Raw genomic sequence first — 15,778 nt, 5'->3', positions numbered from 1 at the left:
TGTGCTTGTAATGTGTGCTATATGCACATGATATTTTACACACATTTGTGCCACCAGAGTCTCAAGTTTGCTAGGGGGTCCCCAGGCAGGAGACTTTGCAGTTTTATAGAGAAACTTGAGGTTGGAGTCTCTGACTTGCATGCTTACATTCCACACTTCAATTGCAGTTTCACATCATGGTCAATTTGACTCAATAAGTAGAGAAAATATCAGAAATACAGAACGGAATGAAAGTTTACATTTTCTCATATTTTCACAGAATACAGTTATAATGCAATGGCAGATATCATGATGTCATCATTGTACAACTCCCCAACTAGTGTGTACACAAAAATGTTATTGAAATCAAGTTTTGAGTTGCAACTGCAATCTCCTGCTCCTAACAACCACTGTTGCTCAGTAATAACGACTAGAACAGTTTGATGGAAAGGATAAATGTATGTTGAGTTTACATCAAGGAAACTTGGTGAAGATTGGCTTACTCTGTGCTACCTTAAATCCAATGAAACTTGTGAAACAGCTAAACAAGTCCTATTGACCAACTCTCAGAGAAGCACAATATATGAGCAATGTGAGAGCAGGAATGTTGGGGTTTATGAGCCTAAGTTTGCCTGTTGGGCAACAGTAAGAGTCAGTCACATGCAATATGAAAATAAAGGCACATCAGATATGGCAAGCAAGTAAAGAATATGAAGAGATGCAACAAAGAATATGAATATGATGATGCTGCTGCTGATGGTGTGATAATAAATGAGTAAATAAATATATGAAGAAATAGAAACAAATTAATCAAAAAAATAAAACAAAAACAACAATAATTATAACATTATAAAAACATGTTTGCATATGTTGAACACAAATATACCACTCTGACACTGTTCTCTACAAGAGAGGAAACAAGTAAAACTTGTACCAATAAACTATAATATTCATAAGACAGATCCATGTACAGAACTGGGTAAGTGAAAGACAATTGCATAACATGCATGCTGTTAATGAACTTTGTGCTGAAACTCTGTGATCTATCATGGCTGTTGAAGAAATCTGAGAAGTCCAACTTTTAAAAGCGAAGTTGGGGAGTACCAATAAATATGATCAAAGGTCTTCTGGCTCCAGACTTGGTACAACAGCTAGCACACTCTTATAGCTGAAAGCAAGAAAAATGCTTTTGCCACTAGCACACTAATAGAATAATGACAGAAAGTGAGCTATGAACATCACTTCATTACATCAACACATAACAGGGTTAATGAGTATGAAGACAGCAAGCCATGTGTACCAACATTTAAGAGATTTCGTAGCCTATGAGAAAGTCAGGATGTACAGTTGTATATAGAGTTGTGATGAAATGACAACAACATGCATATTCCTTCTTGACATGTTGTATGTCACCACTACACTGGTTCAATGCTGCTCTGTGAAAGACAATGGCAAGTTCTGGGAAAGCACAAACTGTACAATGGAGACACGGTGAGCTCCATCATTAAGTTGTCAGTAATGCTGTTAAGTCACAGTCACTAAACATTAAAAAATTCATAAGAAGGGGCATGTGTAATGCTACACTGACCATATCTGTGAACTTACGGCATGGATCAAAATAGCTTTGCATGAACAGACAATCTGGTGCACCAACAGGTATGTATGTAGTGATGTGTAAAATACAGACATGCTCTTAACAGGCTTGACCTGTCATGGTGCAATCTTACCCAAGTTATTCACAACTTCATAGTATTACTATCACTGATTGATGTTCGAAATTTGGTATTCAAAGAAGTTAATTTATGTAGCCTCTTTTGATATAAAAATTGGTAAGTGTACTTAATATGTTTGCCCTGAGATACCTACAAAATGGAAACATGAGAGGTCAATGCAGAACATGACAACTTATATCAAGGATGATTATCAAGGACATGTATTTCATATTAAAGCTTTCAGTTTCATCCATGTATAAAAGACAAAAAGGTGTGTATCTATACGTACGAAGATAAATGTGAAAATGTAAGTACAATGTGTAAAACTGTGAGTAAAACAAATTACTGGTATGACTGCCGTATTTCAAATCTTGCTGTGCTTACATTGTAACCATTTATTTATCTGTTTCATTTACAGCAAGACATAACCCCAACCATGCTTATCACATTTCACACACAACGTAATACCCTCTTCACACCATGCTGAAGTATTGTTTGGGGGAATGATTGTATTGGGGGGGGGGGGGGGATTGGTAGAATATTACAAATCATTTTATTAGTAAGGTTTGTCTTCCAAGGTTGAAAAGCAAACTTCTGTGGGGAATGAACAAACTAACTCGGAAAAGTCCACTTGGTTCAAAACGCAGATGTCTCCTCATCCCCGTACAGTGTGTGAGTTTAAAGCCATGACTCACACACGTAAAAGATCCCACTTGTATCACAAAGAGCAGGGTGCTAACCTGGTGAAGTGTTCCCCTACCCACCTACACACGAAAACGGGTGAAAGATGCCGACTCCTCGTGGTTTGCCCCAGGTAACTAGCAAATAGTCACCAAATGATATCAACTAGTCACATTGTGCCATACACTCGTATGAATGAACCATCTGTGCAATGTAATCAAACTCCCTTTTCGTGTGAAATGGAACACTCTCATCACACAGCTTCGCTACTAGTTTTCCTTGGACCATATGTCCTGGTTGCCATGGCAATCCTATTTTCTATTCTGCATCTCATTCTCTCTGAGTGGAATATAACTTGCCTGCTTTACATGAAAGATATCTCTCTGGTTGGGTCACAGACAAGGGACTAACCTGCCCACGAAGTTTGTCATGATTGCTTATGCTATGGTCACCGCTATCGATTGAGCAGCTATGCATTGTTTTGAGTTGTAAATATAAGTTTTACATGAATCTGTTTCCTTCTACCCAGGCTTTCCTATCACTGTCTCTGAATTAATCATAGCAGTCATGTCATACATGAGGATATATTGCTATTTATGCATAGCCAAGTCCTCTGTGTGGCAAGAAAACAAAATGATTACTTTTATCATGTTTTATGTTATCACACACTTTCAGATATTTTAGGCTAATGATATACCAGGGCTGAAAATCTTGCAATCCAAAACGATCGATGTAGCAACTCCCCTCTCCCCCCCCCCAAAAAAAAAAAAACAATACAAAACAAACAAGCAAATGCACACAGGCCTGAATGTTTTAATGGTCAGACAGATTTGTTTCCTAGACTGAACCAAGACTATGTACAGACCCTCAGCTGCAAAAATTGGTAATGAATGTAGTCTGAAAACATTTTACTTGAACTGGCAGTAATACTTTTGACATTGCAATTGTCTCTTGGGGATTATAATCAATACAATACAATATGGGTACTTATATAGTGCTCTTACAATGAGTGTACACGTATCACAACGAGTCATTGAATTGGCTTCTAAGATGGCATGTCATCATCTCAATTTCTTACTGTAAGATTCATCATCTCCATGGCTGATTTCCGTCTGGAAGCATCCTGGAATATTGTTGGTCAAAGCCAATTACCTTGTGAATCACTGATACATGCGTATGAAAATACATCCTTTGTGTCATATTGACGGCTTACTCACTATACTTTAATGGGGACTACATTCATTTTTATTGGGATTGTCTTCCACTTTACTGTAAGCACACTAATGAGCAGCATGCTGAGATAACCATCAATGCAAGTATGTTTGGTTGAGAATGAAAACAGGTGTAATAAATCAAACACAACCAAAATTCTTCATCCTACCTTTACTTGATTTTTATTAGATTTACATCTATTCAGAATCTACAATATATTGAAATTAAGTCCGGTTAAAATCTAATATCTACCTAAATATAACAATTCATGTATATATTTTTAGAGGATATATTTTATCAATAAATCAGTACGATAAACTAAATTTGTAGTGTATAAAAACATAAATATATGTGCATATAATGAATAAACAGAAAAAACACACACACAAGGCTGCGATGTGGGTGCACACTCAAACTGACATGACAGTGACACAGACTTCACACTGCACAGGAGGCACATATAGCCCTACTGCAATGAGATTCCTTAATCAGCTTGCTTTGCCCTCAGTGGTACCGCCATCCACACGATGCAGTGACCTGAACACTCTTAACAGCCTTGTCGGTGGTCAGTGGGGCTGACTGTAGATATCCGTTGCCTCGGATGCAAGTATGGCCATACGGGCTTCGGCCATACTGGCTGTCTTCTCTTTGTCATTGCTGAATGACAGCTCACGGGTTAACTCAGCAGCTTTCTGTTTCAACAAGAGGGATTAAGATGCAACAGGTGATGAGAGACCCCAGGTATGAGATTAATAGATGTGATTCAGTGGTTGCTAGGATACATTCTGCTGAGATCATCCTTCACATTCTCAAAATAAAATATAGCAGTGCAGGGAGTGCAAAAGATAAAAGTAAGATATTACAATGAAAAACCCTATCATGGTATCATATTGACTAGATCTTACACAAGCAAGAAATCTATTTATTGCCAATTGGGTACAGAATACATAGGAGGTTTGGGTACCTGAGAATAAGAGCAACAATGATGGATATTTTACACAGGTTTGAACAAGGTTGGGTAGAGCTGTAGCATCCCCTAGGCTCAAAATATCCATCAAATGGCCTCATTTTTATTTCAGTACTCATCTCGGGAAAACGTGAGGCAGAGATGGGGCTCAGTCAGCAGCACATCTGCCTTGGATTCAAATGGATTAAAGGGATAATATAGTACTGGTGGAGATGAGGAAAGGGCTTTTAATTTTTCGTGAGATACCAGGAAACCAATTATGAAATAGTGCCGAGCATACCATTCTAAGAGGAATTCAGCATTTATTTTGATGAAAATCGGTTTTGGAATGGCTGAGACATCCAAAAACAAAGTAAAACAAAGCAATCATACAGGTAATAAAAGGTGGGTCCCACATTTTATTAGCTCGCTCCGTTTTGGATATCTCAGCCATTTAAAAACCAATTTTCATCAAATTAATGTTGAATTCCTATTGGAATTACAGGTTCTTCCACATTTCATACGAGGTTTCTCATTATCTCACCAAACATGCTAGAAACCTGAAGTTAGGTCTCAACCAAAACTATACAATCCCTTTAAGTTTTAAGTTTATCCTACTGAGTCTGGCTAAGCGATGTTGTGTGCAATCGTGTTGGCTCCTCTATAAAGAGCCGAAAACATGTTATCCCTCAGACAGGGCACAAAATGGAGGTTCCAGCAGGGGAAGTAACCGACGTAGAAAATCATGATCATCTGCTCCTGGAAGAGGAGGGGCTGGGTGGTAATGGGGAATGGTAGGAAGAGAAACTCACCCTGTCTGCCAGAGCCTTTCTAGATTCAAACTCCTCCTTGGCAAGCTCAACCTCCATCCACTTGGGCAAATCTGGGATGAGGATGGCAATGGCTGCCTTGAAGGCAAGGAAGATGTGCTGAACAACAGAGGGGGAAAAAGAAATTACTATCAAATACTTCCATTTCTGCTAAATGTTATTACCATTATGACAAGCTAGTTCCAGGTGATTTATAAAAACATTATAATTACTAAAGATAAAAAGGCAAGTATCAAAAAAAAACCAAAGCTAATTACTGATACTACAAATCTACATAGACAAAATTTTGTCTCAAGCACCATGGATTAGTTACATTACTGTATGCTATCATAGTAATCATCCTCATTATGGTCTCATTTACACAAACCACCAAAATGAAGATTTATTGTTATGATTACATTGATGTTACAGTTTCACATACAAGGATTTATTACTCTTACTACAGATGTCCTCATTGATCGTTATTGCTACTGTCATCAAAGTCTCTTTTAGACATTAAAGGATATAATGACAATGGTGCCTATAAGAAGTCATGCCCTCCTCCTTTGCAAAATTGCCCACAAAAAGTTTTAATTTTCTTTGCTAGTTTTTCTCACAAGGATGCCTTACCTCAACTATCACAAAGAGAAGGATGTACTTGGTGGTGGACATCTCTGGGAAGAGGGACTGGATCTCAGGTGACAGAGCCATCAGTGCCACATTGGTTAGCACAGCAATGATGCTCATAATCTCAAATGTGATCTGAATAAGCAGAGCAGAATTGGAAATAGAAAGCCATTACAGAAATACCGCAACTCACATAAATATTTTCCCCACTATGCAAAAATCAGGTTTTGACAGCCCTGTGATTTTCCTCAATGCCTTTTCAGACTTACATTGTTCACTTCAGAACAGTCTATGACAATGTCATATTTTGAATAAAATCACTACCATGTTTGGCCATGACATATGAAACATGTTTGGTAAACATTTTTTCTTGATACTTATTTTCAAATAGATTATTTATGCATTTGATGACAGAGTAATCCATGATAAAAATTGCACTGCAGTTTTCCATATACATACTAAAATTGACAAATTAGGAACTGCTAAACATAAAGCTGCAGTATACTGCATGCCTCAACACAATCATACAGTCAGTGACATCGCCAATATTCAATAAACACATAACAACACTAAACTAGAAATGTCGCTTTGGCGACTGGTATGCCTCCGCCATAATGCATGATTTTCCCAATAGGTCTAGATAGTACATGTGGACACTGTGTGATTACATTTTCACAAAATTGGTAAAATATTGGAATGACAAGTTTGTTACAAATGTGTTGAATGTTCACCTTCCTTGACGTAGATTTAATTGGATGAATAGGAGAGCATGTATCTAGGGATTTAAGGACTAACTTGACTTTGACCCATTCATACATTTAGGCATTGAGTAATTTTCAAGGTACAGGTGTGGAGAAAAAGTGCAATTTCTGAATTGAATAGTAAATTGTTACCATTTTCATCTGGCCCTTGACCCTAAAATTCATAAGATAATTACTTTCAGGTAGAACATGCATAATATGTACTAAGATTCAAGGTAACTTGAGCCACTTCCGAGATATGGAGGAAAAAGTTAGTTCAGCACTTTCACTTGATCTTTGACCTTTTGACCTTTGAGGCAAAAAGAGAAAAAAAAAAAAACTTTCCAGAGAATTTCTATTAGGTTACACACGCATACACCAAGTGTAAAAAAATAACCCTGCTGGCATTGCATAAATATGAGGGTAATAGTAAAATTTTGAAGTCTTGCACTTGACCTTTGACCCCTGACCTTTGACCCCATGAACCCTACATTCTCTAGATAATCACTTCCAGTCAGTACATGTATATACTATGTTCCATGAAGATACCTTGAACAATTTTCAAAGGTACGGAGAAAAAAAAGAAGTTTTAATATTTTTACTTTACCTTTTGACCTTTGACCTTTGACCTCATGACTCAAACTGTCACCAGAGAATCTTAATTGGGTAATACATGTATACACTAAGTTTCAAGAAAATCTCTTCAGGCATTCAATAGATATGGTGGAAACAGTGAAATTTTATGTATTTGACCCTGACCTTTTGACCTTTGACCTCATGACCCAAACTTTCACCAGAGAATCTTAATTGGGTAATACATGTATACACTAAGTTTCAAGAAAATCTCTTCAGGCATTCAATAGATATGGTGGAAATAGTGAAATTTTATGTATTTGACCCTGACCTTTTGACCTTTGACCTTTGAGCTCATGACCCAAACTTTCACCAGAGAATCTCAATTGGGTAATACATGTATACACTAAGTTTCAAGAAAATATCTTCAGGCATTCACTAGATATGGTGGAAATAGTGAAATTTTATATATTTGACCTTGACCTTTTGACCTTTGACCTTGAGCATGTGCACCCAAAAGTTGATAGGCACAACTTCACCCCCTAATACACATACATGCCAAGTTTCATTAGGATACCTCAACAGGTTTCGATAGTTACCTTGTCCACAAAATTCATTAAGGACGGACGGAAGGACGGACGGACGGACGGACGGACGGACGGAAGGACGGACGGAAGGACGGACGGACGGACAACCCGAAAACATAATGCCTCCGGCACCACTTCGTGGCGGAGGCATAACAAGAGACACAGTGGGTTTATGGCTCATCATAGTATTGCAAATTCTTCTTCTTCTTCTTCTGATTAAGTCTGCCTCCTTCAATAGGCTGAATATTCTTGCAGACTGTGCTATTTACATTATAATACAGTTTATTTACAGATATTTACAAGCACATAGAAAATTTGAAGAAAATAACTAGCCACTGTGATCAACCGTTAGTCGGTTTCGGAATGATCCCACAGATAATTCAACTTCCACATATTTCTGCAGACTATTTCTTTCTTTCTTTCTTTCTTTTTAAATGTACCTACTACCATAGTTATCACTTCTGGTTCTAGAGAAAAAGATTTTTTATTATTTCTTTTTTTTGCTATTCCTTGATTTCAGAGTTCTGGGGCCCTCTGGGGAAAATACTCTCAAACCTCCATTACTGACTGTAGTCCCTAAAGTTACAAGATGGCACTTGCCTGCCAAGTGCCAATGTCGGCAACAGCTTGTCCAAAGGGTCGCTGGCACACACGGCTGAGCTTGAAGGCATCACTCCGCACCTCAATGACATTGTTGAGGAGCGCAAAGATGCCTGCCAGCGGGAACACAGCAGAGAAGAGGAACACGTAACCAAACTGAAGGAACAGCTCCAAGTAGTCATCAAATGTTCCCTGGAAATACACAGAAAGATTGAGAATACAATACATGTACAACACAAGCATAAGTGCAACCTGATTCACACCCTTTCCCCCATATCATATGAGAGTGAGTGAATTTCATGGTATAGGGAAAACTACATGTAACAAACACTGCAATGTAATGAGATTGCTTATTACGAGGAAACTTTCGCAGTCCCAACTTATGGTGAACTTTCCTTCCACACAAGTCTATGTAAAATGTCATTCTTATAGCAAGATTACATTGTAGCTGTTTAGAAATAACTGCTACAAGAAGATAGATTTTGTGATTCCCAAACAAAGAAAACCATAATTAATCATTCTGTTATAGCCATGTAAAGTAAAATCTCTATTATTGGGTAAATCTTTTCTTTGCCTGTGCAACCATGTCTGAAGATTCTACAGCTTAATGCAACAAAAACTGTGCCTTGCATATTTTTTACATTGCACTCCATCCCAGCACTGCATGTTATACATGCGTGTGAACACAGGTATGTGTACATGCACAGAATGTGTTTGAGTATGTAACGGCTCACATACAGCCCTATGCATACATGTATCATCATGACTTGTGTATAAAGGCAATCTCCTGATTTGACTGACTTCCTACTGTCAGGAATTTCTAATCTCTACACACATGCATAATGTACAGAAACACAAATGCGTCACACAGCATTATGCCTAACCTGTTCTAATCTTCCACACACAACACAAGCTTGTCAGAACCATATGATAACATTACACACCAATTTACAGACGATCATGACACGATCACATGCAAACTAGACATTAACAAAATCAAACATTCATTAAGAAACACATTCCCGAAATCAAATTTCATTGGCAAAAACATCTGTTTGCACATAGAGGAGAGTAATTCTCTCGCCACACAAATTGCAAGCTTATCAGTATGAATTGAAATGTGATCTGTAGTTCCATATGTACATATTAATAGTGTCCTTATATGATATATAATATATATATATATATATATATATATATATATATATATATATATATATATATATATATATATATATATATATATATATAGATTATGATATAATAAGATATCAACTATAACAAGGAAAAGTGCTTGGTCCTGGACTCCTCTTTATATGAGTTTTCCCTGAACTGATTCTTGGAGCCACCCAAAATCCTTCATTTCTGTGTAGTTTGGAGATGACTTAAACTTCAGGTTAAGCACGTTCTGTTAAGCAATCATTTAGATGTGAACTGAATCTTCCTTGAACACATTTTCCCTGATCACAACACTGGACATGGGGAAGAAGTTAGTGGGATAATTGATCATACTGGATAGACATCCATCTTGCTCTGCTGGGCTGCCAGTTTGGAGGCGTCTTTGTGAGGTGAGGTCTCCCTACTGGGAGCGTCATCATCTTTCTTAGCCTGTGCCTCTTTCTCAGCAGCCTTCTGTCCCCGCCAGAACCTGAGGATGAGGTAGGGCAGCGCTGTCTCGATGAATTGTTCAATGAATTGTTGGATGATGAGCAGCGTGGAGAGATACTGAGGGTTGTACAGAGGGATAAAAATCATATTGTTAATGAAAGACCAATGGAGATACATGTAGGCACATCACCATACCTGATGGAGCAGGTTTGGTGGAGGATGAGGAGGAGAAAGAGAAGATGGCATCAAGCTGCAATTCACACTGTCTTTTGGAATGCACAACAATAGAGACAGCAGAAAATGACATTTTGTGTCATTGATTTTACTCTCTATGTAACATGAACATTACACAGGTCAGATGCAATGCCTCTAATTCGAGGGAAAAGAACATCATATTTTTTGGAGAATAAAATTTTTGAAAAGAATTTGGGATATTAAAAAAAAAAAGAATTATGGGGATTTAAGTTTGTCATTGCAGATTTTGTTGCCAATCATGGTCTTGATCCTGTAACGCCATCATTTTGGTACAGGACGGCAGATTAGTCATATTCTTCAAAGTCCCGTAGAAGAAAAACAAGCACATGAACCTATGGTTTTATTGACATATTTGGGCTTCGGATGGATCAAAGTTACGGTATGGAAAGTTTGAAGAAAATGACATGGACTTCACTTTAACTGAGGAACGTCCTTAAGCAGCAATCTATGTCTATTACTTTACAGTTCATGGCTAACACTTAGTCAAACTCTACAAGATATGTGGCAAGTATTACTAATTATTTCCACATTATCACTGTGCACTTCATACTGTAGTATGTGTTGAAGTTGTGTTAAATTGATGATTAGAGATACACACAAACCTTGTTGCGTATTGACACACCACAATCTTTTGATTCACTCAAGTTAACAACAGTGAAAGGTAATATCAATTGCAACTTACATCCAATCTCCGAAGCTTTCTAAATATCAAGGCTTACGTTGATGCCTCAGGAAAAACCTTATCAATTGACAAAAGATCTCAGCAGTAAGAGGACAAGTTCCAACAAATAAATGATAACTTTCTTCACTGGATATCTTTATGTGCTCTACAATTGTGCCACAGCATTTGCAATCTTGAAAAGCTTTAAAATAATGCTTTCCTGCTTTCTACAGCTTTTTTTAGATTTCAAGAATAAAACAAGAAAAACAATTCTGAACCTTATGAGGTAGACTGTATTATATGCACTACACCCCAAGCATTGCTGCTAGAATACCAAATCTACTGACACTGACTCACGGCAAACCCCATGGCATGATTACAAGTTTACCGGTGCTTCTCACCTTCCGCAGCTTCACCATGTCTTGTTGGTAGAAAGCAATAAAGAAGAGGCACATGAAGCAATTGGAGAAGTCAAACTGTGGAGAGAAAAGACATCATTGTGTCTTATTTCAATATGTACTTGTGAGCATTAAATCTTGATCAAATAAGATATGTTACAAGCACATTTTAAACATCAAGAATCACTCTGACAATGTTGTGTGTTTAAAATGCAGGATTGAGAGCCACAGCAAAAAGGATGAAAAATGAAAACAATACCTTTCCAAGAAGCAAAGTTAGCCATTGCCAACCTTAGAGACAATATGTTGCATTAATGTTGCACAAAGCAATATTTTGTCAATTTTGTTATGAGCTGACTTGCAAAAATGCACAAAAGATAAAGCCACTGCAAAAATGCATGCTGTAAAAAAGCAGCCCATTCTTTAAATACATTCACATCTTATACAAGCAACAAAGATAGAATTATTAGACTTTCAAAATTTATCTGGAGGTTCCCTGAGGCTAGTGGGACATAGTGACCAGTACTTGACCCTGCTTAATGGTGATTCACAGACAAGGCCATGAGTAAGAGGAGCTCATTATCACAATATAAAGATTTTAACGGAATTAATTATTTCAACATAAACATTACTCATAATAGTTCAAAGGCAATGACCTTGATGCAATGACTTACCTATTATATGTCTTGAACAGTTAATACAGAATAACACGGAAAAATATGCATGTCAATGGAAGACCAGTTTCAGAGAAAGACTACCCTATTAAATGTTATCATAACAACACTTGGAGGGACTGGGAATTGGCAGATGGTGTGTGATGGGGAGTGTGGGCAAGTGCTCATAGATTCATGGACACTCTTCAGAAATCAGACAACACAATTACTGCTCTGCCACCACAGAAGAATTATCTTATCATAAAAGCATAAAATAGTACTGCATGTCAACGCCAATCACTTGTTGTGAATGTGCATTACAATCTAAATTTTACCTCAAGAACAAAGAAGTGGGGTATATTATCACCAAGGCTAATAATTGTCTGTAAATACCTCAATTCCATTAAAAAGAAAAATCTGCCAAGCCGTTTGTCATCCAAACGAGAATATCTTATATCATAGTCATTTGCCTTTCATGATATTTCATTGCCCTTGCAGCTTTTCTAGTGGTTCCATGACATTTATGCTCCACTGACAATTGCTCCAAAAATCTGACATATGATTTGTAGCAAACACCTTCAGACATTTGCTGGGCTGAAAATTGTTCCATCGACAATTGCTTCCTCCCAAGATGGTTTGGAGATAGATATTTTTTTTTTTTTTCTGCCTATAATTGTCCAAATATATGCCATGGCATTCACTATACTCATAGCTACTCTGAAGATGTGTTACATTTGCTCCATCAATAATAACACCAAATATACAGTCAAACCTGTCTATAGCGGCCACCCAAGGGATATGGGAAAAGTGGCCGTTATAGACAGGTGGCCGCTATAGACAGGTAACATGTATCATCGTTGTATACATCTATATATACTTACATGTACATGTACATGTATGTGTGTACGTATGCACATGTGTGTATCATGCATAGAACAGTGCCGGTGTTTATGAAATTGTTGCACAGTACATGATGTAGCATGTGCAGTCACTAGTGCCTTATTGTGACTGAATAAGTGATAAATGCAACGGTGGCGATCACTGAACGTTGCCCAGGAATGACTGGCACGGCTTACAAGCAGAAAAACACGCTGAATTATCAGCTCGGCTACAGCTCCATCGGGTTTTTGGCCGCTATGGACAGGTTAAAATCTACCGCGGGAAACAAAATTTGTGGCCGCTGGCCGCGTTAGACATGTGGCCACTATACACAGGGTCTTTAACATTGCTTTTCTCTCGGGGGGATTTTTCAGTGGCCGCTATAGACAGGTGGCTGCTAAGGCAGGTTTGACTGTATATGACATTTACTCCACCGATAATCGCTCCAAATATATTTGACAACTATATTGTCAATATTTTCTGTATGAGAACACATTGCTCTTGAATTTATTTCTTCTGCCTACGAATGCTTAGTGATTTCATTTGGGATTGATCTAAACATCAGAGCTGGGCCCTCGGCTTGAAAATTATTTGAAACAGTAACACAGCATTTTCAGAATACTAAACCACTACAATATTTGAATGAATTGACGGTTTCTGAATCAATTGTACTTACAATTTCATTTATTTCAAAGCATTGATTCAATAAAGAAACAAAACTGATATGCAAAATGATTTTTAAATGATTCTTAAATGTCACAAGACTATGACACTTTCACAAAGAATTTAAAAGTCAACATTATATCAAAAGCACTTGAGAATTCTATTGAGAGTTCAATGTTTGGCAGAGTAAGTGTCCATTGAACAGTTATTATTATGAAGCAAGTGTATTACTTCTGGAGCATATTTCAGCTGAGAAAATGTCAATGGAGCAAATGTCTGCAGAGCTGAAGTCTCAAAGCATTTGTCGCAGAGCATAATATATGTTGACAGAGCATACGATATGTCACCTTTTCTACTAGACCAATAAAGCTCTATGACTCTGATAGAAGTGAAAACTAGTATACAGTGTAAGCGTAATTCTACAATGAGTATTCAACATGAAATAACACCAAATTATGGCACACTACTTATAAAGTTTTCTCTTTTTCCCTACATGTGTCAACAAAGTACCTTTGAAGGGTTTTCTCTTTTTTTTTTGGGGGGGGGGGGCTGAGTAAGCTGATGAGCCAAATTTCTGGGAGTGTTCAAACTAAACTCATGTTATACAGACTACCACAATTACAGACTAGTTGTCAAATCGTATTGGCTTTCAACCACACAATGTAATTTTAAAGAGATATTCAACTACCTATAAAGATGGGCTTCTTTACCAAATGAATAAGCCATAACATCAAACACTTCCCTCTTACAAAATGTTATGATAATATTCTACAAGGTCCAGAAGAAAGGCAACTCAAAATGTTGTATTATAGGTTCTACTTCAAAGTTTACCTTACAAGAAATATGTAATGAAATATCCTTCATGTAGACGTTGTAGCTTTGCTACAACAGACAGCATCTGCAATGTTAGACAATCATCTGTTTCAGAACATCTAAGGTTACCCAAGCTCACAAATTTTTGCTCGTTTTGGAGCAGAGCAATTGGATGTGTTGGACTACTGCAGGCTAAGAAGAAACTCACCACAACTAGTTTAAGGATGAGGTTGTTTTCATGAGCAGACTGAAGACGGTGGTTTTCTGTTATGCATACAGAGAAGAACAGACGAGGCATGCAAGACGAAACAACACATAAACTGGAACACAACAAAGTCACTCCTTCACACCCTTGAACCACATCAAACGGGAACGAATGGGATCAATCTTTACCACAATCAGAATTTCCAGTAAATCTCCCAAATTTCAATAAATGATGACCATCAAAACAGAACGTCACAGTGAGGCACCTTTTTTCCTGTGGAAATAGGACAGTTCCTGGTAGTCTTAGGATTCAGTAGGGATGCAAATTAAGTCACTTCTGTCTTAACAAATAAGTAGCTATGGCAAGTTATTTAATGCTTATCAACAAACATGATCATGGGAATAATTTGTCATAGTCTATGTCATTACAATTTTCATATATCTACTGATTCTGAAACAAAAAACCAGCAGTCTATTAGATTTTCACAAAAAGAATTGAAACGTAAAGTGCTCTCATGTAAGATGTAATTATTAGACATTCTATGGCAAAAAAAACAAAAACAAAACAAAACTAAATGACATAACAGAATCCCAAGTAAAGCCAGTATTAAATTGGTATGTCACCTTCCTTTTTTTTTTCTGTGTCCTAAATCTTCAATGCAAATGTACAGATGAGATGGCAAAACAAAAATCTCACAACAATGTCAGTGAATTGGAAATTCACATATATGGGACTATGATATATATTTGCACACTGAACAGATTTTGCCACAAGAAATTGCTGCTGTCATGCATATTTTTGTTTTCTGTAATGGGATTGCCAGCAGAATGAGGAAAATGTTAACTCTTGACAGGTTTTATTCTTTGATACAACTATGCACAGTAAAATTGTGAAAACACAAGGAAGTTCCAAACAAGTGATGAAATGCACAGGAGCAGAACACAAACCTAAGCATGAAATATAAATGCACTATCCTAAAGTAAATCAAATAAAGGTAACAGAAAAAAAAAACACTAAGCAGAATAATATTGTCAGAGATGCCTTTGCAGTGCTGAGAAGGAAGGATAATTTGCTCAATTGCTTTATCCCTGCATCACATCACAAAATAAGTACAAACAGAAATAGCAAGTGTCTACATGAAGCAAAGGAAGCACTGACATGAACATAAAACAAAAAC

At 37.2% G+C, this 15,778-nt stretch overlaps 1 protein-coding gene across 1 annotated transcript in view; it reads right to left on the bottom strand.

Moving 5' to 3' along the window:
- Positions 1-3,180: 3,180 nt before the first annotated feature.
- LOC140232624 (anoctamin-10-like) overlaps positions 3,181-15,778 on the bottom strand; it is a 32,042-nt gene continuing 19,444 nt past the window's right edge. Inside the window, exons 8-14 of the mRNA XM_072312724.1 lie at positions 14,605-14,660; positions 11,392-11,466; positions 9,979-10,191; positions 8,467-8,658; positions 5,970-6,101; positions 5,343-5,459; positions 3,181-4,276 (exon numbers count right to left, since the gene is read on the bottom strand). Of these exons, the coding sequence (XP_072168825.1) occupies positions 4,151-4,276; positions 5,343-5,459; positions 5,970-6,101; positions 8,467-8,658; positions 9,979-10,191; positions 11,392-11,466; positions 14,605-14,660 (911 nt within the window). The 3' untranslated portion in view covers positions 3,181-4,150. The remainder of the gene's footprint in view (positions 4,277-5,342; positions 5,460-5,969; positions 6,102-8,466; positions 8,659-9,978; positions 10,192-11,391; positions 11,467-14,604; positions 14,661-15,778) is intronic.

This window comes from Diadema setosum, chromosome 9 (assembly GCF_964275005.1).
Source record: "Diadema setosum chromosome 9, eeDiaSeto1, whole genome shotgun sequence".
Lineage (NCBI taxonomy): Eukaryota > Metazoa > Echinodermata > Echinoidea > Diadematoida > Diadematidae > Diadema > Diadema setosum.
The sequence above is the reverse complement of the archived record's forward strand: the minus strand, read 5'-3'. Positions and strand labels throughout refer to the sequence as shown.